Source organism: Ursus maritimus, unplaced genomic scaffold (genome assembly GCF_017311325.1).
Source record: "Ursus maritimus isolate PB19 unplaced genomic scaffold, ASM1731132v1 scaffold_16, whole genome shotgun sequence".
Classification (NCBI taxonomy): domain Eukaryota; kingdom Metazoa; phylum Chordata; class Mammalia; order Carnivora; family Ursidae; genus Ursus; species Ursus maritimus.
In genome coordinates this window covers 62,809,380-62,834,561 of record NW_024424008.1, presented here as the reverse complement: position 1 = coordinate 62,834,561, position 25,182 = coordinate 62,809,380, and the positions used below count along the sequence as shown (strand labels likewise).

Below are 25,182 nucleotides of genomic sequence, written 5' to 3'. Positions count from 1 at the left end.
TGTGTGTGTGTGTGTGTGTGTGTCTTGCTGTTTGTGACAATGTGGATGAACTTACAGGGCATTATGCTGAGTGAGGTGAGTCAGAGAAACAGATGCCATGTGATCTCACTTACAAGTGAAACCTAAAAAACAAAAAACCGGGCTTATAATTAAAGAGAACAGATTGGTGGTTCCCAAGGGTGTGCAGGAAGGGGGTCAAAAGCTTCAGACCTCCAGTTACAAAATCAATAAGTCATGGTGATGACCCTACAGCCTGGTGACTGTAATTAATAATTGTAATTATTGGCTATAGTTAATAATACTGCATAATAAGTGCATATTTAAAAGTTGCTGAGAGAATAAATCTTAAAAGTCCTCGTTCTAAGGAAACAATTTTTGTAACTGGTGATGGATGGTAGCTAGACAGATGAGTGTGGTGGTCACTTCACAGTGTGTACTAACACGAGTCATTGTGTTGTACTTGAAACTAATGCAGTCTTGTATGATACATCTCAGTGTGTGTTTTAAATTTTTTAAAAAGATGTTATTTATTTGAGAGAGAGCGAGCGAGAGAGATCACACAAGCAGGGGGAGGGGCAGAGGGAGAAGCAGGCTCCCCGCTGAGCAGGGAGCCCCATGTGGGGCTCATTCCCAGGACCCTGAGATCATGACCTGAGCTGAAGGCAGACGCTTCACCGATGGAGCCCCCCAGGAGCCCTTCAGTTTTTTTTTAATGGGGAAAAAAAAAAAAGCCAATCAGCCAGAATAGTAGGAGAGAGAAGGAAGTAGAGTCCCTGAGGTTGGAGGGCAGGTAGAGAGGGACTGGGGTCATGGGGGAACTGGGCGGGAGAAAATGTCCCAGAAAGTGGGATAGATGCGTGCAGGACTCCTGGGGGAGGAAGTGCGAAGCCTGTTGCAAAGTGTTGCTGCGTGGTGCGTGTTCTTGCTGTGTGGAGATGCGGGGCTCTCAGTGGTAGGTGGTCATGCGGGCTAGGTGCAGGGATGGCGGGAGTGGGGGCTGTGCACGCAGGTGCACTGAAGTGACACCGCGATCTTCGTCCCAGATGGGACTCCAGACTGAGGCCACATGGTCTGGGCCGAACAAGTCGGGATTCAGAGAGGTGGAGGTCAAGGTCATTAGGATCCAGAAGGTCGAGGAGCTGCCCTGTTGAGTGAATCATTCATTCACCTAGTAATTAACATGTAGATAACCACCTACCAGCACATCTTACAACTACTGTAGTATTGAAATGGTAATGAGTATAAATGGTATTTTAAGATCTTTGCAACTACAACAGGATGTGAAAATGCTGTCCATTGATGAAAAGTCAGAGGTCAGCGAATACAGGTGTTCGTCTGCTGTATTTGTATTTGAAGAGAATGCTGAATTTCAGGTAGAAGTTGGTGAAAATGAAGGTGGATCTCCGCCTGTGTTCTGTCATGACCCTCTGGTTGAGACCTCAGGCATAAACCAGAGTAAAAAGCATCGTTTCTGCACGAGGTGTAGGGGTGAGGGTGCAGAGCTCTGATGTCGCCCAGGCGTGCCTGTGTGATTAGCCAGCAGTGTCCTTTGCAATAAAAAGCCACATTTCAAGTCTAACCAGAAAAGCCAAGGGAGAGGGAGCCTGTGCTCCTGCAGTCAGGAGGTTTATGGGAGCGTGAGGGGCCGGTGGGAGTTGTCAGGGAGCCTGGGCGAAAGAGAAGGTGAGAAAGGACTGAGTAGCGAGGAAGGTATCAGGATGGTTGTAGTGAGGTGACCCTGCGTCAAGGCCCTGGACACACAGGAGGCTGAGGCCTGGGCCGTTTGGACGCCTGTTGAGACAGGCCCTCTGATAGTGACCCCCCAGCCTTGGCCCGCAATCCAGGTGGAGTCCTGCTGAGAGATTGTCCAGTGGCTCTGAGCTCCCGATGAAGGAGCGTGAGGTGGGTGGGGACACTTGACAGCAGGCGTGGGACGGTGGGGGTGGGGGTGGGGGCGCGGCAGGGGCACCGGTGGCCCACAGTCCTTGTCCAGTGGTGTTTCTCCGACTTTGCTTTGAGTACTGGTGCCGAGCACAGAATCTGATGAGGGCTGGTGAGTGGAAATAAACTGTGCAAAGCATTGTTTTCTGAAAGACCACACTTGCCATCCTCCCCATGGGACGGTCTGCGGAAGGAAGAGAAATACAATGAAATTAGGTAATCCAGTGCATCCCATCTGGGGTTGGTAAGACTAGATAAACCTTGAATTTATCTAATGTAACTGTAGAACTTGGTCCTTCTAACCGGGTACCCTGTGAGCTTTGAGTAGGTGTTTAACGCCTGAACTCGGCGCACTTAGTGCTGTCACGTGCATTTTATTTCTGTAAATCGAACGAGTTTGTTATCGGTAGACTGATTTTGTTTGTGTTGGTTTTTTCTAGGAATTAGCTCTTCGTAGCCAATTACCGACACTGGAGCAGGATGGTGGGACTCCAAACCCCGTGCCTTCCCCTGGGATGTCTCAGGAACTGAGAACCATGACCACCAGTGGCTCGGATCCCTTTCTGAACAGGTGGGTGGGCTGCCCCTGGCCCGTGTCCGAGAAAGGTCGTAGCTTTCCTGGGGCCACGCACTGTGCTGTAATGACCTTTTCCACGAACGGTGACCACCGCGGAGCACCAGGGTCCAAAGCCTCTCCTGTGGGAGGACGCGGTCCGCTGACGTGGAAGAGTCGTGAAGGAGCAGTGTGTCCCCTTCAGTGAAAGGTCGTCCTCGAGCTCACTGAGGCAGGCGTCAGTGGGCCCAGGAGGAGCTTGCCCTGGGGGTGGGGAACCTGCGTCTCCCTGCAGCAGCTCCCACGGCCTCACGGCCTCAAGGGCTGCGGCTCAAGGAGTGAAATGGAAGGTGGCAGCTCCTTCAGCAGCCCGCGGCCACCACGGGCGGGCTTTGCTTCGGCGTGGCAGTGGGTGCCGCACACTCGCCTGTGGGGCAGAGCGCACATGCTGTCACATGGGAGTGGCACTGTGGCTGTGAGCCGACAGGTTTGCCTGCAAAACATTTAAAACTCAGGTTTGACGACAGTTCATCCTAGGCTGTAAAATATTGATGGAGTTTCAGTTTTAAAAAATATGGAACAAATACTTTTCTTGTCTTTGTACTTTAGGTTTTTAGGTTTTTTAAACCAGTTTTAAACACCACACTTTTAAAAACATTTAAAGGTACTTTGGTTTAAGAAAGCTATTATACTGTGCTTTCATTTCTCACCAGGTGAATTGAAAACTTCATGATCTTAGAAAAATGAAATTTCTCTTCTACCAAAACATTTAGTGTAATAGTATTTCCATCATGTGTTGTCTTTTTTTTTTTTTTTTTTTTTTTTAAGATTTTGTTTTTTCATTTGACAGCAAGAGAGAGTGCGTACGCTCACAAGCAGGGGGAGGGGCACAGGGAGAAACAGGCCCCCTCGCGCTGGGCTGTCGTTGGAGATTGTGTTTCCTGGTAAAGATCATGGGGTGTGAGATCATCAGTGTTATCAGTATGAGGGCAGAACCTTCTCTCTGTCCACTCTGTGTCGTCCCCCCGTTTCTGAAACACTTATCTGCCTGGAACGCTTCAGAAACTCTCGACGGTTTCCCTGCTGTCTCCTGGATTCATACACATCCCTTGGGCTCCACACACCCGTTACCTCCACTTGCCACCAAGCTTTCAGCCCTGCTGCAGCGTCCCCCTGTCTTCCCCTTTACCCCGAGATCCTTCACGGCCAGGTCCTGTGTCCCCCTCCGAGAACCTTTTCCAGGCTCCCCCTCTTGGTTCTCAGAGTAAGCTTTGCTCACGTAGTGCTTGAGTGTGATTCATTAGTGTACGTGTTCCTCTCTCTCCTCGACGGTATGCGTCTCTCAGAAACCTTGTCGTTGCCTCTCTGTCCCCTGAGCCTGGGCTCTTGCCTGTCCCACCTGCTTGTGGGATGAGTGGGCTGCAGCCGTGAGCAAGGAAGTGGCCCCCATGCTTGTCCCATGGCGTGGACAGAGCTCCACATGACGATGTGAGCTCAGCTGCTTCGCGCAGGAGTGGAGTGGTGACCAGGCCGTTGTCCAGCTCAGGGCTTGGGACACGGTAAAAACCAGCCACATCCTGAGGCCTTCTCCAAAGCAGCACTGTTGGGTAAAATGGCCTTAGAGGCACATAGATGTTTTCTTGGGTCTTCGTGAGGCTTCTGACTCATCTGTCAGAAGCTTGAGAGTCATGCAGGGGCTCCAGTGTAGCGGTGAGGTGGGGGGACGGATGGAGTTACGCAGAGGCTCAGTGTAGTGGTGAGGGGGGACGGATGGAGTCACGCAGGGGCTCAGTGTAGCGGTGAGGGGGGATGGGTGGAGTCATGCAGGGGCTCAGTGTAGAGGTGGGGGGGACGGTTGGAGTCACGCAGGGGCTCAGTGTAGCGGTGGGGGGACGGGTGGAGTCACGCAGGGGCTCAGTGTAGCGGTGGGAGCAGGGAGGTTAGAGCCACTCTTTTGGGGGAGTGTGAAGAGAAGAAGTTTGGGATGGGGGATTGAGTTTTCAACTTTGAGCAACTGACAGAGCTTGTTTCTACTAGTTAGCTGTTTTTTATTTAACTTTGTGTGAGCTAAACAGCTGCTTATGTGTCCGAGCTTGGAGGACACCTAACAACGTTCATGTCAGGGTCAGAGAGCGTCAAGAATACCCGTTCCCTTTACTGCACTTTGCTGTCAGATTTCTAGAATTCGCAGAACCCCGAAGTTCCCAGTCCGTGCCAGGTGGTGTGTGCGCGCTGCTGGCTCGGAAGTTTCTGTGTGTGCAGGAGGGTTCTTACCACGCGTGGGTGGGACTTCATTTAGCCGAAAGTTAAAATCCATCTTTGCTCGTAGTTTTCTGTTTTTACTGAAGGTGTGTGCCTGTTTAAGTCTCTCTCCTTTAACTGGAGTTCTAAGGACTCTCCTCATGCTGAGGTGTTTGGGGTTTCTTTTTTCCCCTAAACAGAAGAAGTAAGGAGCCGTCCCAAGGAAAGGAAGGAGAGATGTTTTTCCTCCACCCCCCTTTTTTTTTTACTTGTTTTTTTTTATTTTAGAGAGCACGCATGTGCGAGTTGGGACAGAGGGAGAGAATGTCAAACAGACTCCCTGAAGAGCGCGGAGCTGTCGGGAGGCTTGACCTCACGACCCTGAGATCACCACGGGCTGCTTGAGTGAGGAGCCCAGGCTTCCCAGGGGGCTTCTTATCTCACGGACAGTGACGCCTCCCTTTGGGTCCAGCCCAGAAAGGACTCCTGGTTCTTTGATTTGGGTTGATTTTTCCTTGGCCTGAACTCTCTGCCTGAGTCTCCCGGCGCCTGTGTTCCTGCGTGTGCCTGTGCGGTACCGCTGGGGAAATGCAGACCTCGAAATACGTGGGCCAGGCAGATCCCCAGCCTCAAATGGTATTACAGAGAGAACACCCGCACAGAGAACTTCCTTCCCGCTAGGAAAGCTGCGCGCCTGTCTTTTTTTCCTTTCTTGCCACCAGACCCAGCCTGGTAGGAGAGATTGGGGCCCCTTCAGGCCGCCTGCCTCTGCCCACCAAGGGCCTTGTCTGAGCCCCAGCGAAGGGGTGGGTGCTCGTTCCGCGCTTTGAAGGGTTCGTGCTGACCCTGGAGTCGTTGGAAGTGTCGGTGTCTGACGCCCCTGTTTTGCAGCGGCACCTACCACTCGCGGGACGAGAGCACGGACAGCGGGCTGAGCATGAGCAGCTACAGCGTCCCGCGGACCCCGGACGACTTCTTGAACAGTGTCGACGAGATGGACACAGGTGGGCGTCCTCTGCTGGCCTCAGGGACACGGCTGTTGTCGCCGGGTCTGGGAGCAAAGGTTATTGGGAAGAAAACCAGTCATGACCCCATAAACCTCGCTCTGATCGGGCCTGCTCTGTTTCTCTGTGGCAGTTTGCAATTAAAATGTCCCAGTTTCTAAGCATGGACGGCGTCGCTCTGTTTGAACAGAACTGATGACCTGACTTCTTCCAGCGCTTAGGGTCCTGATCCTGAGCTGGCTGGCAGGGCAGTGAGGGCCTTCTCCAGAAGTGTGTTGCCATGGACCTATGTGGATTCGGTGTCCTCACTCCTCTCCCCTGAGGGTTTCTGGTCCAGGGTAGGTGTTGGGGGCGCAGGAGAACAGGGGGTCAGGAAGCCGGCTCCTGGGGCTCGTCTGCTGACCCCTGATTGCCCCACGCTCCAGGCATGGATCAGCTCTCCCGCTGGCCAGCTCTCTGGCCGATGGCTTCGCAGAGTGTTTGGCACGGCTTTTCTGCCTGTGCTCCTTCAGCGCATGGCTTTGATGCTTTCCCGAGTGCTCACCAGCTCCTCCTCTTCACTCCCCTAAATCTTCACTCACCCTACACACCCAGGTCTTTTCCATCATGCTGTCCTTACTCCTTTCCCCACATTGCTCTGTTCTCCAAACCCCTGTGGCTCTTACTGGTTTGTGTCTGTTGAAGCTCTAAGGAACGTGGAGCTGTCATGTTCAGAAACGGTGTCATGGCGGGTACGTTGGGGACCATAGGAGGAAAGCGAGAAGATTTAGCTAGCCGCGGACGTCAGGGAGGCTTGTTTTGTAGTTGGGAATGGGACTCTGCAAGAGTGGACTGCAGTGTGCACCCAGTGTCTTCCTGCTAGTGTGCCCACAGCGCACTTCAGGGGAAGAGGGGCGCGTGCCAGTGTTTGTATGTGCTTTCACGACAGTGGTGTGTATCTGGGGGGCAGCGGTGATGCTCTTGTGTGCCTCCTTGCTCTCCTTGCTGGAGATAATGTTTCGAGGGATTTTTATTTCTCTCACGATCCCCTTTTGTGCCAACCACATCGTTATAAGTAATCGAGCTGTTGCTTCGGTACCTGAACAAATGTTGAAGCAGAAGTAGATTTGGCATTATTTTGTTTTCTACGCATTGTTTAGCCTTAAATAAATCCTGGGCGTTGGCCAGGAGGTCAGTAGGGAGTGTGTCTCCTTCTCTGTGCATTTCCGAATGCTTGCGTGATAGAGCTCCGCTGGTAGCTTTTCAAAAACGACCTTATTCTCTGTCTCTGCCTCAACTAGGTGACACTATCAACCAAAGCACCCTGCCCTCCCAGCAGAACCGTTTCCCAGACTACCTAGAAGCCATTCCGGGGACAAACGTGGACCTTGGCACGCTGGAGGGAGACGGGATGAACATCGAAGGGGAGGAGTTGATGCCGAGTCTGCAGGAGGCCCTGAGCTCTGACATCCTCAATGACATGGAGTCCGTGCTGGCTGCCACCAAGCTCGATAAAGAAAGCTTTCTTACGTGGCTGTAGAGCCCTCAGGTAGACTGAATTCCAAATCTGTGAAGGATCTAAGGAGACAACCCACGTACGCTCGAAATTTCCAAGTAAGCCAGTCGCAGTCTTCTGGCTTGATACCGAAAAAGATGAGTAGACGTCTCGCAAGATGCTTTCATCCACGATATCTCTTTCTCTTGTCCGTTGCTGCTGTTTATATATTGCTGACCTCTTTCATAGTTGGCTCTAAAGAATCAAAAAAAACCTTTTTTTGTTTCTTTTGCTATTATAACTACTGTTTGTTTTGGGGGCTGGGGGAAGTGAGCCTGTTTGGAGGATGGATGCCATTCCTTTTGCCCGGTCAGATGTTCACCGATGGTTTTCACTGCATTCTCAGACTCGGAAGTCACACGCTCCATATCACGGCATTTACGCAGTGCAGGCAGTTGTCAGCCAGTGGAAAGCACGCCTCACTGGTCTGCCAAGCCAAAAATGTCGTGTCGATGTCCAGTACTTCATGCTGATTTGATGTCTAGCTACGACCAAGGCTGAAGACTGTTTTACTTCCGGTGTTTTCCCTCCTAGTGCTATCGTGAGTCACGTAGTGACCTTGATTTTATTTTAGGGGCTTATAAGGCATGAGACAGTTTCCATAGAAATATATTAATTACTGCCACATACTCTAGTATAGGTTTTGATGGGTTTTGTTGTGGGTTTGTTTTTGTTTTCTTTTTTTGTTTTGATTGGTTGGGTTGTGTTTTTTTGTTTTAGTTTTTTTTCCAGAACCTAGACAGATTGCCATAGTAGTGACTCTGTTTATAGTTGTAGCTTGGGGTGGTTACTGTAGTTCCTTTGGTAAAATCTACATTTCCTGATTTTTTACCATCTTATTTAAATCTTGATTATCTGCTCTCTCTCTATATATATACCCACACACACACTTATAATGTTTATAATAGTGTGATAGCAGAATGTATCTTTTTTTTTTTAAGGTTTCCCTACTTTCCAATTTATTTTAAGATGGTAGTTTTGAATGTATGCATTTAGAATACGTGGCTCGTACTGTCTATCTCACAGGTAGTTGAAATCTGGTTGGGGCAGTCTGCAGACACGAGAGGTAGTTCAGTGTTGTAGAAAGGGCTGTTGTCAGGAGAGTGTCTAGAGGAGGACTGTGCGCTCTCTGGGCACACGGTATTATCTGATGAATTTGAAAGGAGCAAACAAGATAAGGCCTGATTTTCCCCTTGACACTCCTTTGGACTAATGTTTAGCCTCGATGGGAAATCACTAAGTAGGGTCATAATGTACATGACAGAAGTAAGCTTTACGTGGTGGTTTACCTTCCTTGAGGTTTGGAAATGTACCTTTGCCCTAGTTTTGGAAGTAAATTCTAGTCCTTTAGTTCCCACTTGTAACAAACACATTAAAGACTACATTGAAATATTGCCTACAAGCATGTTCTTACTGAAGAGAGACTTGCTCCTGCTTCTCTGTGCTGAGAATTGACCCTGGACAGTGTATAGGGTGCTGCCGAGGTCGTGAGATAGCTGGTAAAGTGATCGGATTAATAAATATATATCGGTAGTTGAATTTAGCAAAGAAATAGAGATAATCATGATTATACTTTTATTTTTACAGGAAGAGCTATAACTAGAGTATGTGTCTTACAGGAATAATAATAATGGTCTCCAAAGAGTATTTTTTAAAGGAACAAAATGAGCATGAATCAACTGTGTCAGTCTAAGCTGTGAAGGTCATGGCTGGTCGTGAGTTAGAGTGGCGGCGGCCGCCACCTCTGTGCAGAAGGGTCTCTCAGTAGCTCTAGACTAACTCTTATTCTCAAGGGCTGAAACTGCTATGGAAAGCCTCAGCCTGGGGAGATGGGTTTCTGGTTTTATTACAGAATCTAAGCCGAGTTCTGACCCTTCCGTTGAGAGGACTCAGAAGTTGGGAGCGACAGGTTTTACATTAAGTACTCAGTGCTCAGAAAATGCAATCACTGTGCTGTATATAATGATTCCTAGGTCGATCGTGCATAATTATTGACTCTAAGCCTTTTTATTAAGAAAACAGCAAAGTAGATCTTGAAGTGGGTCTGAGGGGAAACAGCCACTGTGCAGATTCGTTGGTCTTGTCGACGAGCAGTCGTGGAGTTCTCCCTAGAACGCTGAACGTGCGGGTGACGGGTGCCGTCTGCTGCCGCGTGCTGCGGAGCAGGGCTGCGAGGCTTACGGTGTGCCGGTGGCCGCAGGCCCAGTGCGCATCTTGAACAGCGGCAGAGGACCTTCAGACCAGGGGTGGGGGGACGCGGGAGGGGTCTTGGGAGCGTAGTGGGACCGTGATGGAGAACTCGATAAGCTCCCCCCAAGACTTGTTGTGCACCCCGCTGTCACTAAAGGCAGCTGTTCCTAAAAGTTCAGCTACTCGAGTTCACCCATGAAACAGGAATATAGAGTTCTTCATGTCCCCCGGACTCCAGTTTGCCCAGTCACCCCACAGTGTCATAGTGGCACGGGGTACCCGACCGTGCCCTCTGTGCTCACCTGAAGGACACCGAGCAGTCCTTCCTCTTTCTGACTTTGAATCACAGCCTTGATGTGGTCTGTCCTGTTCTTTGTCCTTGTTCCTAATGTTAAAGTGTTGAATGCCTTCTCGGTTTTATTGGGTAGCATCGGGGTAAGATTTTAACTGGGTATTCTTGAATTGCTTTCACAATAAACCAATTTTATAATCTTTAAATTTATCAGCTTTTTACATTTTGTGTTCTTTTCAGTTAGGGCTTAGATACGCTCACATTGTTGGAGCACACTGATTGGGAGTTTCAGATTTTCCAAAGCACTACTTGTGGTCATAACTCTTTTCTAAATATAGTGCCTTTTTTCGAAAAGGAAAAAAAGAACATTAAGTGACTTTTATATACAAATTATATTGTTGTTTTAAGTATTCATGTTAAATAGATGCATCCTGTAGGGAGCTTGACAGAAACACTGAGAAATAACTGTAATTAATTGTAACTCATAACTCGTACCAGTCAGTGTTGAAACTCACAGGACAAAAGTGGGAGGTCGTATCCCGTGATTAATAACTTCATAGTTTTGGCACATCTGAGAGATGAGTGCTCAGATGAATTTTATCTTCAGCAAGCATATTTTTATAAGAATTGTGGGTGTGCCTATATTAACAGTTGTTTTCTGTGTCATGAAAAGTATCCTCCACAATTTAAATGTTTTATAATAGAGAACTCTTTAATGCACACTTGTCAAATATATATATATATAGTACCCATATTACCTTTTTATTTTTTGTTCTAGATGTAAGAGCATGCTCATATGTTAGGTACTTACATAAAATGTTACATTATTTTCTCTTATGTAATACCTTTGTGTTTGTTTATGTGGCTCAAATATATTCTTTCTTTAAACTCTTCTTTGTTGGTGTTAACGATCAATATATTTAAGACTTTTTTGGCTTCTTCGCGGTCTTCCGGTGGAACAAGTACAATGAGAAGGAAAGGATAGGTGGTTATCATCGTAACTGGTACGCAGGTTTAAGCTGAAGGTTGGTTTTGGCATTTGGGACTTTGGAAGTACGATATCCTTTACATTGGTGAAATAGTTACTGTTTTATGAATAAAAACATTCACAGATTTAGGTGGTAGGTCCTGAACTTCGAGTAAGAAGTAGATCTGATTGTCTTTTTTTTTTTTTTGATCTGATTGTCTTTGACGATGGTTTATTTGTGTGCTTGTGTGTGTGGTATCCTCACTCATTGACACACGTCAGTTTTATCGAGGGAAATCTGAAAACTTCCTCTTTCGTCATGTATGATTTCTTTACGATAGAAAACACTCATTTTGTGGCCCTTGACATGTGTCCTGTCCCTCATCCGGAATGCAGTGGTTGTCCGTGTCGGCTCAGAGCCGTACCCTCTGTCCGCAGGCCTGTGCCACGAGGCCGTTGTGCTGAGAGGCAGTGTGCGTGCTGTGGGGCGGCTCCCGTCCTCCTGATGCCGAGGGTCGACCTGTAAGTACGACCTGTGCACAACCGGCTCAGCTGCCGTGAGTCAGCAGCACCGCACAGGAGTGTGATTAGCTTGGATGCGGGGAGCACACCCTCTAGAGAGAACAGGGTGTGCTTTCTCAATATTTGGGAAGTATTAGTAGTCTTACTTAGAACCTGATACAGAGTAGTGTTCTTTTTTTTTTTTTTGAAAGACCCAAAATAAGTAAAATAGCTCCATTAATGAATACATGAATTGCTTAGCTGGGGTAAACAGAAATACGGTTTTTTGGAGACAGAGAAAGACGGGGACGGGTAAAGCCACATGGTGACTGGGGGAGAGGCCAGTAGACTGTGAGCTCTGCGTCGTGCCCCCGGCTGCCCTCATGTCAGCTGGCGTTGCAAAAGAAGAGTGTCCCCCACTTGCCCCCTGGACCCCGTCATGTCTTCTTGTCTTCTGCGTGAGCAACCGGCTGGCCCTCGTCCTGGCAGCTACAAGTCACACTAGGCTTCTGTTCACTTGGGAGATCTGGCTTGACTTCTGGGTAAACCTGTGGGCCGCGGGGCTCCACGCACACTGGTGCTGCCGATGTCAACCACGTCCCGTCCCTGTCCCCCTTCAGAAGTCGGCACGGGCTCGCTCGGTTTCACCAGTCACAAGAAACTTGATAAACTGTCTTTTTTGATGAAAAATGTAATTACCGAATGAGTGATCAAACAATTCCGTGACATCTAGTATTGCAGTTTTTCCAAATCACACATAGAATGTTTTTGCCATGTTCTCTGGCTATAAAGGAAAACTCGATGTGAAGTCAGTGCCTCCCTGCATGTAAACATGGCCCTGAACTGGCAGGCTTCGTCCTGTCACTAGGGACACAGGTGCAGGATCGAGGCATGAGCAAAAGCAAGATGGGATTGAGAAGATATTCTGAATTTTAAAATCTGCCATATTTTAACAGAAAACAGACTTCTGAACCAGGAGACCTGACATCCAAGCTGCTAGGACCCTGTCAGAAGTTTAAAAAACGGCAACAGGAAAACCAAAGAAAGAAATGGGAGGAAAGAAAATCAGTATCTGTGTGCTATTCAAAGCAGTATTTGGGGACACCTGAGTGAAGAGCCAACTTTGCAAAATCCCTGAACAGCCAATCTGGTGCTTGGAACGGTTTTGCCAAAAAGGGGAAAGCTGTTAATAATTGTTTGTTTTTTTTAAACCAGTTACTGTGACTTTGTGAAATAGATCTGAGTTCATACTCACGGTGAGTGAGTGAGTGGACAGGGCTTGGATCTTAGCAAAGGAGCCTCTTCAAGAAACAGAACAGGATCTGAACTGCAAGGATACCCTTACCATGCTCGGCCGGCCGTGGACTGAGTTCTCAGGGAGAGGACACACCTCAGCTGGGGTATTCTCCCGTGGATGTCCCCACGTGTCTTCTAGGATGAAACGAGTTCCTGGGGCCCTCACAGCGTCCATGGAGAACTGTCCTGCTGGGCGTAACGTTCACTGTGGGACACGAGCGGCCACATCGCCGTCCCTCCAAAGGCCGTCTGCGCCGTTCCATCTCACGTTCTTAGGCTACGGGGCGTTTACACGAGATTGAAATGATGCCCCCACCAACTGAAACAAATGTATTTTCTCAGAGCTGCAGGTTAGGGGGCAGGATCCAGTGAAGAGGCCGTGCGACGTCTCAGGACCGCCTGCACGAGCTCCTGAGGGCCAGCGCAGCGTGGCTGGCAGTGAGGGGTAGCCAAGCACCTCTCCTTCCTGAGGACCAGAGCCGCGTCTGCAGCTGGGGCCCCACGCGGGCCTCCTGGTTGGCTGCGGGTCAAGTCAGAATATCGCATCTGCACAGGACTCGGATCACTAGGGTGGCCACAAACCAAGACCTGAGATTTGATGAAACATACAGAGTCCTGCTCACTGAGGAGCCGGAAGCCACAGCCTGCAAAAGTACGCGTGCGGGTGCTGAGGAAGCCGCTTGTCCGGTGTTTTCTGAGCTCCGGGAAGTCGCAATGTCAGCGGTACTGTGTGGAGGAGAATGTGGCCTTGAGATTCGGTTGTCTGTGACAGTCCCAACCATGAACAACAGTGTAGCTCTTTCTGCATTCTAGGCCGAAGGAATTTCTGTGGGATTCTGCAGTGGGATTTGCAGGAGAACAGCATGAGTCCGTGTGCTGTGTCGTCAGAATTCTGCTGATGCCCCACCGGGCACAAACCAGCTCAGAACTGTCCCGGAAAGACGCATCACTGATCTGAAATAGACTGGCAGGCCCGGGCCAAATTGGGAATATTGTTTAGGAAATGTAACACTCATTCAGACTAAAAATTAACTACCGGCCAATCCCTGTCAGTCCTCCAAAGTCATTAACGAGAACTCTCAAGCCTGGACATTTCCAACGGTTTCGTTGCTGGGGTCTGTAAATGTGGCCAGTTTTTAAAAGCAAATTCATCAAGTTTATGTACTACTGCCGTCACTTACTGTGGGACCTGAAGACTTTTTCCATGAAGAGTGAAGTGAAAGCACTACCGTCTACACGATCTCCAACACTGGATATGAAGACCAAAACCAAGTGCTCTGGTTGTACGCAAACTGACGGTCCTCAGAAGCAGTGTTTGTTTACGTAACTGTGGTCTCTCTCCGTATACTCTCCTTTAGAGTCGTGTTGTGATCGGTGCGTTCGGAACCCTTCCGATGCGAGGAGGTGTACCCGCATGTTTGCGTACGTACGAGAAGCTCTGCCTCGCTGTCCTGAGCGTACACGCCGTGTCACCCCCCATTCTTCTACAAGTGTGCTGTTCTTTTGTGAAGATTTTATTATTTATTAGCACACGGGGGGTGGGGGAGGGGCAGAGGCAGAGGGAGAAGCAGACTCCCTGCTGAACGCGGACCCCGACATGGGTCTCGATCCCAGGACTCTGGGATCATGGCCTGAGCCGAAGGCAGAGCCCCGCAGGCACCCCAACTACTATGCTATTTTCAGTAACGATATTTCATTTCTCCACAGTTTATCAAAACATTTCCACGTATTATCTTATTTGATCGTACCGAATCCTTCGGGAAGGTGGTGTTCTTACTGTCTTCACTGTGAGCCTCAGAGCTGGGTCCAGATCCCACAGTGTAGTTATGAGGTAACTAGGAGGTGAGGGTGTAGCCCATACCCGGGAGGTGTTTGTGTCCGAGGCTAGTCATGCTCACTGGGGCTCAAAACCATCTTTCCTTGGTTCTCATCCTCCCTGCCGCCTGCCCCGGCCGGGGGGACGTGGCCGTCCACGCACACACAGTCCCGAAGGGACTGCACCCGAGAGCAGTTAAATCTCCTTGCGCGTTTCTTCAGAAGCTTGTGCACTTGGCTCAACAGACACGCCGTCAGGTGAGATTCTGCGCACGCGGTAGACGGTCCGGCACCTCGCTCCCGTTGCTCGGGGGACAGGAGAGAGGAGACGGTGAAGTGCTGCGTGGAGCTGGCACCGCGAGCCGGGAGAGCGTCGTCTCCAGGAGGATGGTGACAGGCCCCGTGCCCGCGGCGCCGACACAGCCCGGGGGCTGCGACTAAGCAGAGGCGCTGGGAGGAGCGTGTGGGGACGGCGGGTCTTCCGTTGGGCAGGACGCTGGACGGATCCAGTCGGTGAACGCCGCCCGCCTCCTCCGTGCCAGGCTCTGGCACCGCGGCCAGGACCGCACAGCCGCAGTCCCTGTGTGGCGAGCGCCGCTCTGGGCCGGTTCTGGGGTGGCTGAGAGGTCGTTCATCTCTGGGCCCAGAACTGACCTCGTACCACCTCGGGCTGCTCATGGCTCCTGTCCAGGGAGCCTGCGTGTCCAGTGAGCGACCGGGGCCTTCAAAGAGCCCTTCAAAGCTCAGGCTGTGCAACCGAATCTGAAGTAAGTCGTGCCTGAACTTACCCAAAGGCTGGCACAGAGTAGAGGGCCTTAGAGATCTCTGCGTGCATGTCCCCAGACGCTCACAATGGACTCGGCCTCTTTGATTCGCTGCCCTGGGGCTGGGGTCTGTCCTTGCGCCCGGTGCATGGAAGCCAGGCGGTGGGGCGACGGCTGTCTCCCCAGCAGCAGAATCAGACTGTGGGGTCGGATTGCATTCGTCACGCGGAGACAGAGACAGAGATAGGAGGGGCGCCTGGGGGCTCCGTCGGTGAAGCGTCTGCCTCCGGCGCAGGTCGTGATCCCGGGTTCTGGGATCGAGCCCCATGTCAGGCTCCTGCTCAGTGTGGAGTCTGCTTCTCCCTCTGCCCTTCCTACTCACGGTCTCTCTCTCAAATAAATAAAATCTTTAAAAAAAATGTAGGGGAAGGAGCTGTCTGAGCAGATCTCTCGCTTGTGAGACTTCCGGATCTCGCAGTGAGGCCACCAAGAGCGGCTCTTCGGAGGCTGGAGCCCGTGAGCAGGTCAGTGGGGGGTCACAGAACAGGACCTCGTGGGCCTGAGGAGAGCAGAGCGCGCTGCACCTCCCTGGGTGCCGAAGGCAGGCCCCTCTGCATAGCCACGGACAGAGACGTGGGCCGCTGGGCCGCGAGCCACATGGCAGCTGGTGCCAACCACACGGCCGTGGGCGCAGAGGCCACCCTTGCCCGCGTCTCCAAGCTGCTTCCACTGACCCGGCTCTCGTGCAGACCAGCGGCAGCCAGCGGTGCGAGGTGCAGGCAGGTGGTCGAGAGGCCGCAGAGGGAGCAGGACCCCAGGGGGCGGTGCTGGCGGGCTCCCAGCACCCTACACCCTTCACTCCTGCAGAGGCTGGCGGGCGGTTCAGAGGGACCATGCAGGGGGAGACTGAGCCCTATCAGAAGGAGGGTGAAGGAAGTCATAGGGGGAGAGCAAGCCTGCTGTGTAGAAGCGACTCCTGCCTTAGGTCCGTGCGGACAGCACCTGCTGGGCAGGAGGTGGTGGGCGCGGGGTCACGGCAACGACAGGACAACAGCCCTCCCTGCCTCGTGGAGCCCGCCGGCTCACTGGGGAGGCCGACCTGCAGGAGGTCACAGTCCCCGGGAGTGTGGTCGCTGTTGATCCCTACAGAGTCCGGGAGCCGCGAGGGTGTGGGAGAGACCCCCTAGTCAGGGAGGGAGCCTCTCCCAGGACACCCACACCAGGACCGGGAGGACAGGTGAGGGGAGCTGGTTTGGTGCTGGGGCAGGCGGACGGCGCATCCTCTGCAGCCTTGAGGGACGAGGAGCTTCTGTCAGCCCTGAAAAAACCACGCATGTGGGCCCCCGTAGCTGGGGCACCGTGACAGGAGCTCGGGGGAGGCCAGGCGGAAGGCCTTGCACACAGGCCGCAGGGGTGCGATGTGACCGCACAGGGTGTGTGGCAGATAGCGTGAGGCACTGCCACCAGGAGCCCGGGGCTGCGTGAGGGGCGCAGGGGCCGGTGGGGAAACTGCTGGCGTCCAGGGCACAGGGCAGGGCTGTGGCCGTGAGAGGAGCAGGGGGAGGTGTGAGGGAAGCATCCCTGACAGAAAGCGTTGGCTAAACGCAGGTGCCAGACGACGCTCACGGCTCTGTTAATGCCATGTTGTCACGAGGGGCAGCTCGGGAGTCTGATCCCATTTAGCTCACGTGACACCCAGGAAACCACAATGACAACTGTCTACATCCCCTTTAGAATCCAGAGCAAAACCACCCAAAGAAGCCCAAACTAACACGCAAGGCTCCGGAATGCACCACATAGAGTGAAAGGTCTGTCTCTTCACTGTTTTTAAACGCAGGTCAAGTCCCATTAGCACGTTTCTGTACGTGATTCAAACGAAAATCCCTGGTCCTACCCGGACTCGTTCCCAGTCACGTGAGTCACCAGCGAAGGTTGGCAATCCTGTGATTCCAGCCCCAGCAGGAACTGACCTGGTTTCTGCGGCGTCTCTGTGGGTCGCCCGTGTGTTTGCGGAGCGCTCCACCCCATTGGGGCTCGCAGGGGGAGCGTCCGTGCGGCCGTCGCTGAGCTGCCAGGCCGAGACACCCCGATCGGGACAAAGACCAGGCTACGTGAAACATCAGATAGTCCTTTTTATCTAAAAAAACAAAAAAACCCAACCTACCCACAGCCTGAGCTGGACTCCCAGAGTGCTCTGGTCCCCGTGGAACCAGGAGATGGTCTCTGGGGGAGCAGAGTGCAGACTCTTTGGGCTAAAAGGATCGTGCCCCCTGGGTTCCAAGACCACCCGCTCAGCTGCTGGCGGTGGGGCCGGCGCTCCCTGGCTGTGGGAAGGCTCTGGGGCTCTCGCTGCTGGGTGGGGCAGGGTCGCCGGGGGGCCAGGCCCGCTGCATCATGACTGGGGAGTCGAGGCCATCAGGTCGCAGAGGGAGAGGAGAGGGGGTGTGGCCAGGTTTCCGACGGAACGGGACCCAGGGACTCTAGGGGCCTCTCTCTCTGCAGCCTCCAGCTGGTACGCAGCAGAGCCAGGAACGGAACTGGCCAAGTCAGACGTGGACTCCCGTGAATTTATCCCCTAACCACACCGATAAAAATCACAGAGCCAGAATTACTCTCAAAACTCCTAGAACTGTGTACATGGAGTGCAGCAAGATGCTCGCGGTTTGGAAGGCTCCGTGGGCCCACAGCAGCCCCTGGGGTGACTCAGGCATGCAGTGGACGGTCCGCGGAGGCACCCGGCCCTCGAAACCTCTGGCTCTCTCTCCTCTTTGTCATCAGCAGGTGTAGCTGGATTGGTGCAAGTTCACTGGGCGGGAAGGCGTCCGCGTCAGGAGCTGTACCGGCCAGAGGAGAGTTCTACGCCTACCGCTCCGACCACGAACAGCAGCTCAGCTATCACGAGCCCGGTGCATGCCAGGCAGGATTCTGACGGGTTTACTGACTCAATACCAGAGATGAGCAGACATGGGCCCAACTTCCAAAGAGCTCGTTGTTTAGGGAAGTCGGGTTTTTTCCCCCTTAAAGATTATATTTATTTGAGAGAGAAAGAGTGACAGAGCATGAGCCTGGAAAAGGGCAGAGGGACAAGCAGACTCCGCTGAGCAGGGAGCCTGATGCGGGACTCGATCCCAGGACTCTGGGATCATGACAATTAGCCAAAGGTAGATGTTTCACCAACTGGCCCCCCCAGGTGTCCGTAGGGAAGTAGTTTTAAACCCTCACTGAACATTAGAATCCCTTGGGGGCTTCTTAAAACATTTTTACTAAAGATTTCTTTTTTAAAAAGTTGAAATGTAATTAGTATACAATGTTCTATTAGTTTCAGGTGCACAAATACTGATTCAACAATTCCATGCGTTAGTGGTCACCGTGACGAGTGTAGTCACCATCTGTCACCATGCAACGTTATTACCGTATTATTGACTAGTCCCTGTGCCCTACTTTTATCTCTGAGACTTATTTATTTTATGACTGGAAGTTTGTACCTCTTAATTCCCTTTATTTCACTCATGCCATCCACCTCCCCCCTGGCAACCGTCAGTTTGTTCTCTGTACTTAAGAGTCTGCGGTTTTGGGTTGGTTTCTTCATTTGCCTGTTTCTTTTGTTTTTTAGATTCCACATATGGAATGGTAGAATGGGTGAAATCACATGGTATTTGTCTTTCTCTGACTGACTTATTTCACTTAGAATAATCCTCTCTAGTTCCATCCACATTGTTGCAAATAGCAAGATCTCATCCTTTCTAATGGCTGAGTCATATTCCATTGTATATATGGACCACATCTTCTTAATCCAGTCATCTGTTGAAGGGTATCTCGGCTCCTTCCACGATTTAGGTATTATGGACAATGCTGCTATGAACATTGGGGTGCATATGGCCCTTCTCTTCACTACGTCTGTATCTTTGGGGTAAATACCCACTAGTGCAATGGCTGGGTCATAGAGTAGCTCAATTTTTAACTTTTTAAGGGACCTCCACACTGTTTTCCAGAGTGGCTGTACCAACTTGCATTCCCACCAACAGTGTAAGAGGGATCCCCTTTCTCGATATCCTCTCCAACATTTGTTGTTTCTTGTCCTTTTGATTTCAGCCATTTTGACAAGTATCAGGTGGTATCTCATGTGGTTCTGATCTGTATTCCCTGATGATGAGTGATGTTGAGCATCTTTTCATGTCCGTTGGCATCTGGATGTCTTCTTTGGAAAAATGTCTTTTCGTGTCTTCTGCCCATTTTTAAATTGGATTATTTGGTTTTTTGATGTTTAGTGGTAGAAGTTCTTCATATATTTTGGATGCTTATGCCTTATCAGATATGTCATTTGCAGATATCTTCCCCCTTCTATAGGTTGCTTTTTCATATTGTTGTTTCCTTTGCTGTGCAAAACCTTTTTATTTTGGTGTAGTCTCAATAGTTTATCTTAGTTTTTGTTTCCCTTTCCTAATGTCATATATCTAGGAAAGTGTTGCTATAGCCAGTGTCAAAGAGATCACTGCCTGTGTTTTCTTGTAGGATTTTTATGGTTTCAGGTCTCACACTGAGGTCTTTCATCCATTTGGAGTCTATCTTTGTGTGTGGTGTAAGGAAGTGTCCAGTTTCATTCTTCTGCATGTGGCTGTCCAGTTTTCCCAGCACCATCATTCATTTATTTGAGAGAGAGACAGCGCGAGTAGGGGGAGGGGCAGAGGGAGAAGTGACTGCCAGCTGAGCAGGGAGCCTGACGCGGGACTCGATCCCAGGACCCTGGGTCAGGGTTAGAGCTGGTGCTCTCCTTGCCGATATTTCTCAAGGTTTTGGGGAACAGTGTCTTGTAGCTCTTCAAGGGACAAAGATGGGAGAGGAGTGAGCAGTTCACCATTCAAGGTTCACTGCAATGTTCTGTGTCCCCGAGTCTTTGAACTATTTCCCCCATGGTGCACGCAGGGACCTCTAGCACGTCAGCGTCCATGAGCAGGAGCCATCCAGGGCAGACCGCGGAGGTGGTCCACACCTGCACAGTGGTGGGAACGACAGCACGGACTGAGCCAGGACTTCTCTCTCTTGGTTTGACAGTTCCTTCAGAATATACGCAGGTCATCAAGACTGCATGCTGGTAGGAGTAGACAAACCCCCTCCGGGTCCCTGTCGCTAACCACAGAGGAGTATCCCAACCTTGGCGGTCTCAGCAGCCCTCACACAGTCGTGGGTCCACTGGGTCGGCAGAATTGAGAAGCCTGGGAGTAGCCTTTCAGCTCGCTTGAGGCTGGAAGAAGGCCAGCCCAGGTCCTCACTCAGGGGTCCTCCTATGTCCATAAAAGGAATTTCTTAGGCAACTGCAGATACATGCCCTGGTTCCCCTGTGTTCGTGGTTCCTGCATCATCAGACCTACTGGAAACATTGTGTGGCGGGTCTGGGCGAGTGCCTTGGTGGGCCAGCGCTTGCTGCAACAATGAAGCCTAGGTCTGGAACGGCTCCCAGCTATCCTATCTAGCCGGTGACTTCAGGATCTCTGGTAACTCACCCACGTTGATCATTTCGTCTAATCTAAAAGTTTATTCTTTCCTACTCAATTGAGCCCCATCAGAATACCACCTACGTAATTCCATCGTTTTCTTTTCTAATATAATATAAGCTAGCAAAATCGTCTCCCCTGACTTTGACTGTACCTGGCCGCTCAGGGAGAGGGCTCGTGAAGACCTGGCTTCCTTTTGCAAGCAGGCCGCATTGTTGTGGGGTCTGCAAGTAGGCAAGGAAGACGGGCTCGTGACGAGGGAACAGGGAGACTTCCTCCAGCAAGGGAGGCTCAGAACACGGAGATCTATTTCAATTCTTTGGCAACGTGTGTTCCCAGTGTTCTGACTTTGGAATCTGTGCATTCCACTAACTGGGCAATGAGTGAGACCCGACTTTGAGTTTGGCTTCAAGCACCTTAGCCCGCATTTTCCTACAAGTACCGTCATAGAAGGTCTTTGTTCTTAGCTGGTCCATGGCCAGCAGTTGAGGACTCCAGCAGTCACTAGCCCTCCCATCGGTCAGCTCCTCGTGGCTTCTGTATTGTTCCGTGTCTGTCACCACGCGTTTCTCCGCCGCGAGGCCGCTAATGAGCACTTGAGATGCTTTTCTGCTGAGCAGCTTGCCTCTGCGGCTCAGGCGCTCGGGGCGCCGGCTTTCACACTGACGGATTCTTACGCTGTCACCAGCGTCCAGATCATGAATCCCGAGTCTCCTTATTCCCCAAGAAGCTGTTGCCTGTCCTTGGTTTCTGTATGAATCAAGGCGCTTGTTGTAAGCAACAGAAACAAGTAGACTAAAAATACGTATTTACTGAGTGGATCACAGACTGCAGGAGCCAGAGACGGAGACAGAGGCCACCAATGAGCTGGGAGTCACGAAGTCACACGGACACCCGAGCCACAGCTGCCCCTCGCGGCACTGGCATCCCCTGCGGACAAGGACGCGCAGTGTCGGCCATGGCTGCCCTGGGAGGTGGCCACATGAGCCACCAGCCTGTGCCACAGCAGAGGGGGTATGGTTTCTGCATTCTTGTACCACTGGTTTCCGACCCCGAGTGCTGGACAGGACACGGACTGGGGAAGACGTGGGTCGCCCGCCTGCACTGCAGACCGGAGTAGCCGGGGAAAGCACGTGCCAGCGCCCGCCACAGCGGCGGACGGAGACTTCTGCAGAAGCGGGAAGCCAGAGAAAGAGCTCAGCTCCCAACATCACCTCAACGTTTAAACAAGGGCATTTCAGGGCACCTGGGTGGCTCTGTCGGTGAAGCGTCTGCCTTCGGCTCAGGTCATGATTCCAGAGTCCCAGGATCAAGTCCTGCATTGGGCTCCCTGCTCAGCGGGCGTCTGCTTCTCCCTCTCCCCCCCACCCCAGTCATTCTCTCATTCTCTCTCTCTCTCTCTCAAATAAATAAATAAAATGTTTTTAAAAATTTAAAAAGGGCATTTTAAAGTCTCCATTTTATTTATGGTCCAGAGTAGCACAGTAGGGGATACGAAGATCCTAAAATCAAATTACTACATTGTATTCCATCTTTGTGCTTTACTGATATCCTGAACCTGTCCCATGTTCAAGTACGAGATTTTACACAGATTAATTCAAAACTTTGGTTATTTCTTTTTTCTTTTTCTTTTTTTAAAGATTTTATTTATTATTTGACAGAGATAGAGACAGCCAGCAAGAGAGGGAACACAAGCAGGGGGAGTGGGAGAGGAAGAAGCAGGCTCCCAGCGGAGGAGCCTGATGAGGGGCTCGATCCCAGAATGCCGGGATCACGCCCTGAGCCAAAGGCAGACGCTTAACGACTGAGCCACCCAGGCGCCCCTGAACTTTGGTTATTTCTTATATGTTAAAATGTTTGGAAAATAGCAGAGTTATAAAATAAACTAATAGAAACAGACTCCTTAAGGAAAGTTTACTCGGTATTTGTTGGTACGATGTGCTAAGCCCCCCTGGGTTTGCTGCACTTAGTTTTGTTTTAGGAGAACTGACAACGGTCCCATCTCTGCACAGGAAGTTGGATTCCGTGCTTGGCAGCCACAGCCACACGGGGAGTCCTAAGCGACAGTGCGTTTCCACCTCGGAGCGTCCAGATATGACAGGGAGCCTGACAGTGTGAGAGAAGGAGCCGGAGGAAAGCCCATTTGGAGAAAGAAAGCCATCTCACGCTGCTCCTTTGATGTCACAGTAGGCCGTTCGTAGAGATCACCTGTGTGCACCTGAGCACTTCTGCCCGGTGCCAGCTCGACTTAGGGGCAGCCCCCTGAGACCCAGCAGTGAGTTAGGGAGCACTCGGGTGGGATGAGGCTCACAGTCCCGTCCGGAGTCCCGCGTTCCCTGCATGTTCCTTGTCAATCACGTCTGCAGTGGGCCAGGGGACCATAAATCTGTCCAAAGACGGTCTCTTCAGCCGGCTCTGCTCTCTTCCCGAACACTGCCTTTTGGTTCCCTAGGGCACACTGAGAAGTCCTCCTTCTCTCTCTCAGTGGCCTTTTTCCGGTTCCTAGCGTTGTTCAGTTTTTAACAGCATGGTTGACCCTTGAACAACGCAGTTTGAACTTTGAGCCCACGTATGTGCAGATTGTTTTGATAAATACAGGACTGTACATGTATTTTCTCTTCCTTATGATTCTTAATCCTAATTCTTGAGCACATTTTCTTTTCTCTAGCTGACTTTATTGTAAGGATACCATATACAATACGTGTAACATACAAAATATGTGTTAATTGATGCTTTATGTTATTGGTAAGGCTTCTGGTTGGCAGTTGGCTTTTAATAGTTAAATTCTGGGGGAGTCCAAAGTTACACATGGGTTTTCGACTCCCGGTTGCTTAAGGGTCATTCTTCAGACTAACCTCTCTATTCATATTCTAAGTATTTTTAGACCATATCCTATTTGTAGATTGTAGAAAGTTTCTCTTAGAGATTTTATCAACCTTTGTGCAAAAACTGGAGGAGAAGTTGAAATCATTGAAAAAAATTATATAACACACAGGGGTCAAAAATCGTGTGAAATGGCATCATGAGCTCTGTTTGCCTCCAGCCAACGCAGGAAATGCAGCGATGGGTATCAGATTTTGGCAGAAGACAGCTCATGCCTTCACCTCTCTTCTCTGCGGGAAAGCAGAAGCAGCTGGTTGTGACGGAGGGGAGCCGGAAGGTGCAGCCAGAGGTACCGCAGGGAACGAGGGCTATGGACGCAGATCTGAGTCGGGGCTACGATTTTGCAGCGTCCACAGCCCAGCACCGTGGGGCTCTTGGGGACGCTGCGCTGCCCGCTAGGGAAGCAGACAGATGGACAGCAAGCACTTTAGTTCCAAATGTTGTATCTGAAAATGCCGTGATTTTCAAGTAAGTGTATTCAAGCATTAGACAAGCTTTGGCGTGCTCTGTTGTCGTTAGGGCAAAGTGAGCTTTGTACGACTCCTTTCCGAAAGGAGACGGTTACTTCAGTTAGAGGCCTTGCTCCCGCGACACCTTTCATTGGAATCTGGGATTAGTGTTAAAGGACACCATGTGTTTCCTCTGGTGAAATAAGGTTAATCATGTTCCTTTTTGTTTCAGAAAAGACATTTTAGTCTGCTCATGTTGAAAGAACGCTAATTGTGAATTTAAGAAACTTGAAGGCGGCGTGTCTGTTCATCTTGCCTTCGAAATTTTGGGTGTTTGGGGTATGCTTTTCTCATGACCTAAAATAGGTCAAAAAACGTTTTGAGAAATGACAGCATTGTTACGTAAACATATAACATCATCCCAAGAAAAGGCAGCACTTAAATATTTAAATTAAAATTTAAAAAGCATTTGTAACTGAATGAATGTCCCAGATGCAGTTCAGCATGAACTCCTCCTTCTGTAAAATGAAACACATACTCAGGCCCCTATGATCATTGAAACTAATACCACGCAATTCCTGTAGGACCCAGGACTCATTCTGCTAGAAACGTGTGGAGGAGGATGGGTTAGGGTCAAAGTCTCTTGGTTGAATATAACTTATCTAGCCGGTCCAGAATTCGCACAGTAATTTAGATTTACGTAAGCCTGGGTTGGAAACGGGGAGGAAAAGACGGGAGACGTAAAATGCAATTATTTGCAGGCGTTTGTCTCAAACGCAGCTGAGTAGCTTCGGTGCGTAAAAGACGCCACGAACCGGTCCGTTCACCTGCCTGTTTGCAGAGCCCGGTACTTGAGAATGACCTTCCTTGCTGACCTCCGGTGCACAGCCTGGGCCGCTAGGGAGGCTGTCCGCGGTGACCCCTGCTGGCGCAGGGACAGCAGAGCGCCGGCCCGGGGGCGCATCGCCGAGCGAGCGCGGGGAGGGCGGGCTCCGGGTGCGAGAGACGGGGCCCGGCGGAGCGGGACACCCCCTGTCGTGGCTGCGGGGGCATAACCGCCCCCGACGAGCTGCAGACGCTGGTGTCCCGGACGCGGCTTGCGGCTGCTGCGCCTCCGCGTTGCGTTGTACCGGGCAGGCCTAGGGGACACCGGCTCTCCGGTCTGTGCGCTCGGTGGGCGGGGCATCCGGGTGGAGCGGGACCCGGGGCAGGGTGGGCGGGGCCACCTGGGTGGGGGCGGGACCCCGGGCGGGGTGGGCG

At 51.0% G+C, this 25,182-nt stretch overlaps 1 protein-coding gene across 5 annotated transcripts in view; it reads left to right on the top strand.

Moving 5' to 3' along the window:
- YAP1 (Yes1 associated transcriptional regulator) overlaps positions 1-10,868 on the top strand; it is a 116,235-nt gene extending 105,367 nt beyond the window's left edge. For 4 of the 5 annotated variants that reach the window (XM_040631294.1, XM_040631293.1, XM_040631292.1 and 1 more), the window contains 3 exons: positions 2,382-2,512; positions 5,627-5,739; positions 7,020-10,868. In XM_040631294.1, the coding sequence (XP_040487228.1) occupies positions 2,382-2,512; positions 5,627-5,739; positions 7,020-7,258 (483 nt within the window). In that variant the 3' untranslated portion in view covers positions 7,259-10,868. The remainder of the gene's footprint in view (positions 1-2,381; positions 2,513-5,626; positions 5,740-7,019) is intronic. The other variant, XM_040631295.1, reaches the window with a different exon arrangement.
- The last annotated feature ends 14,314 nt before the right edge of the window (positions 10,869-25,182 follow it).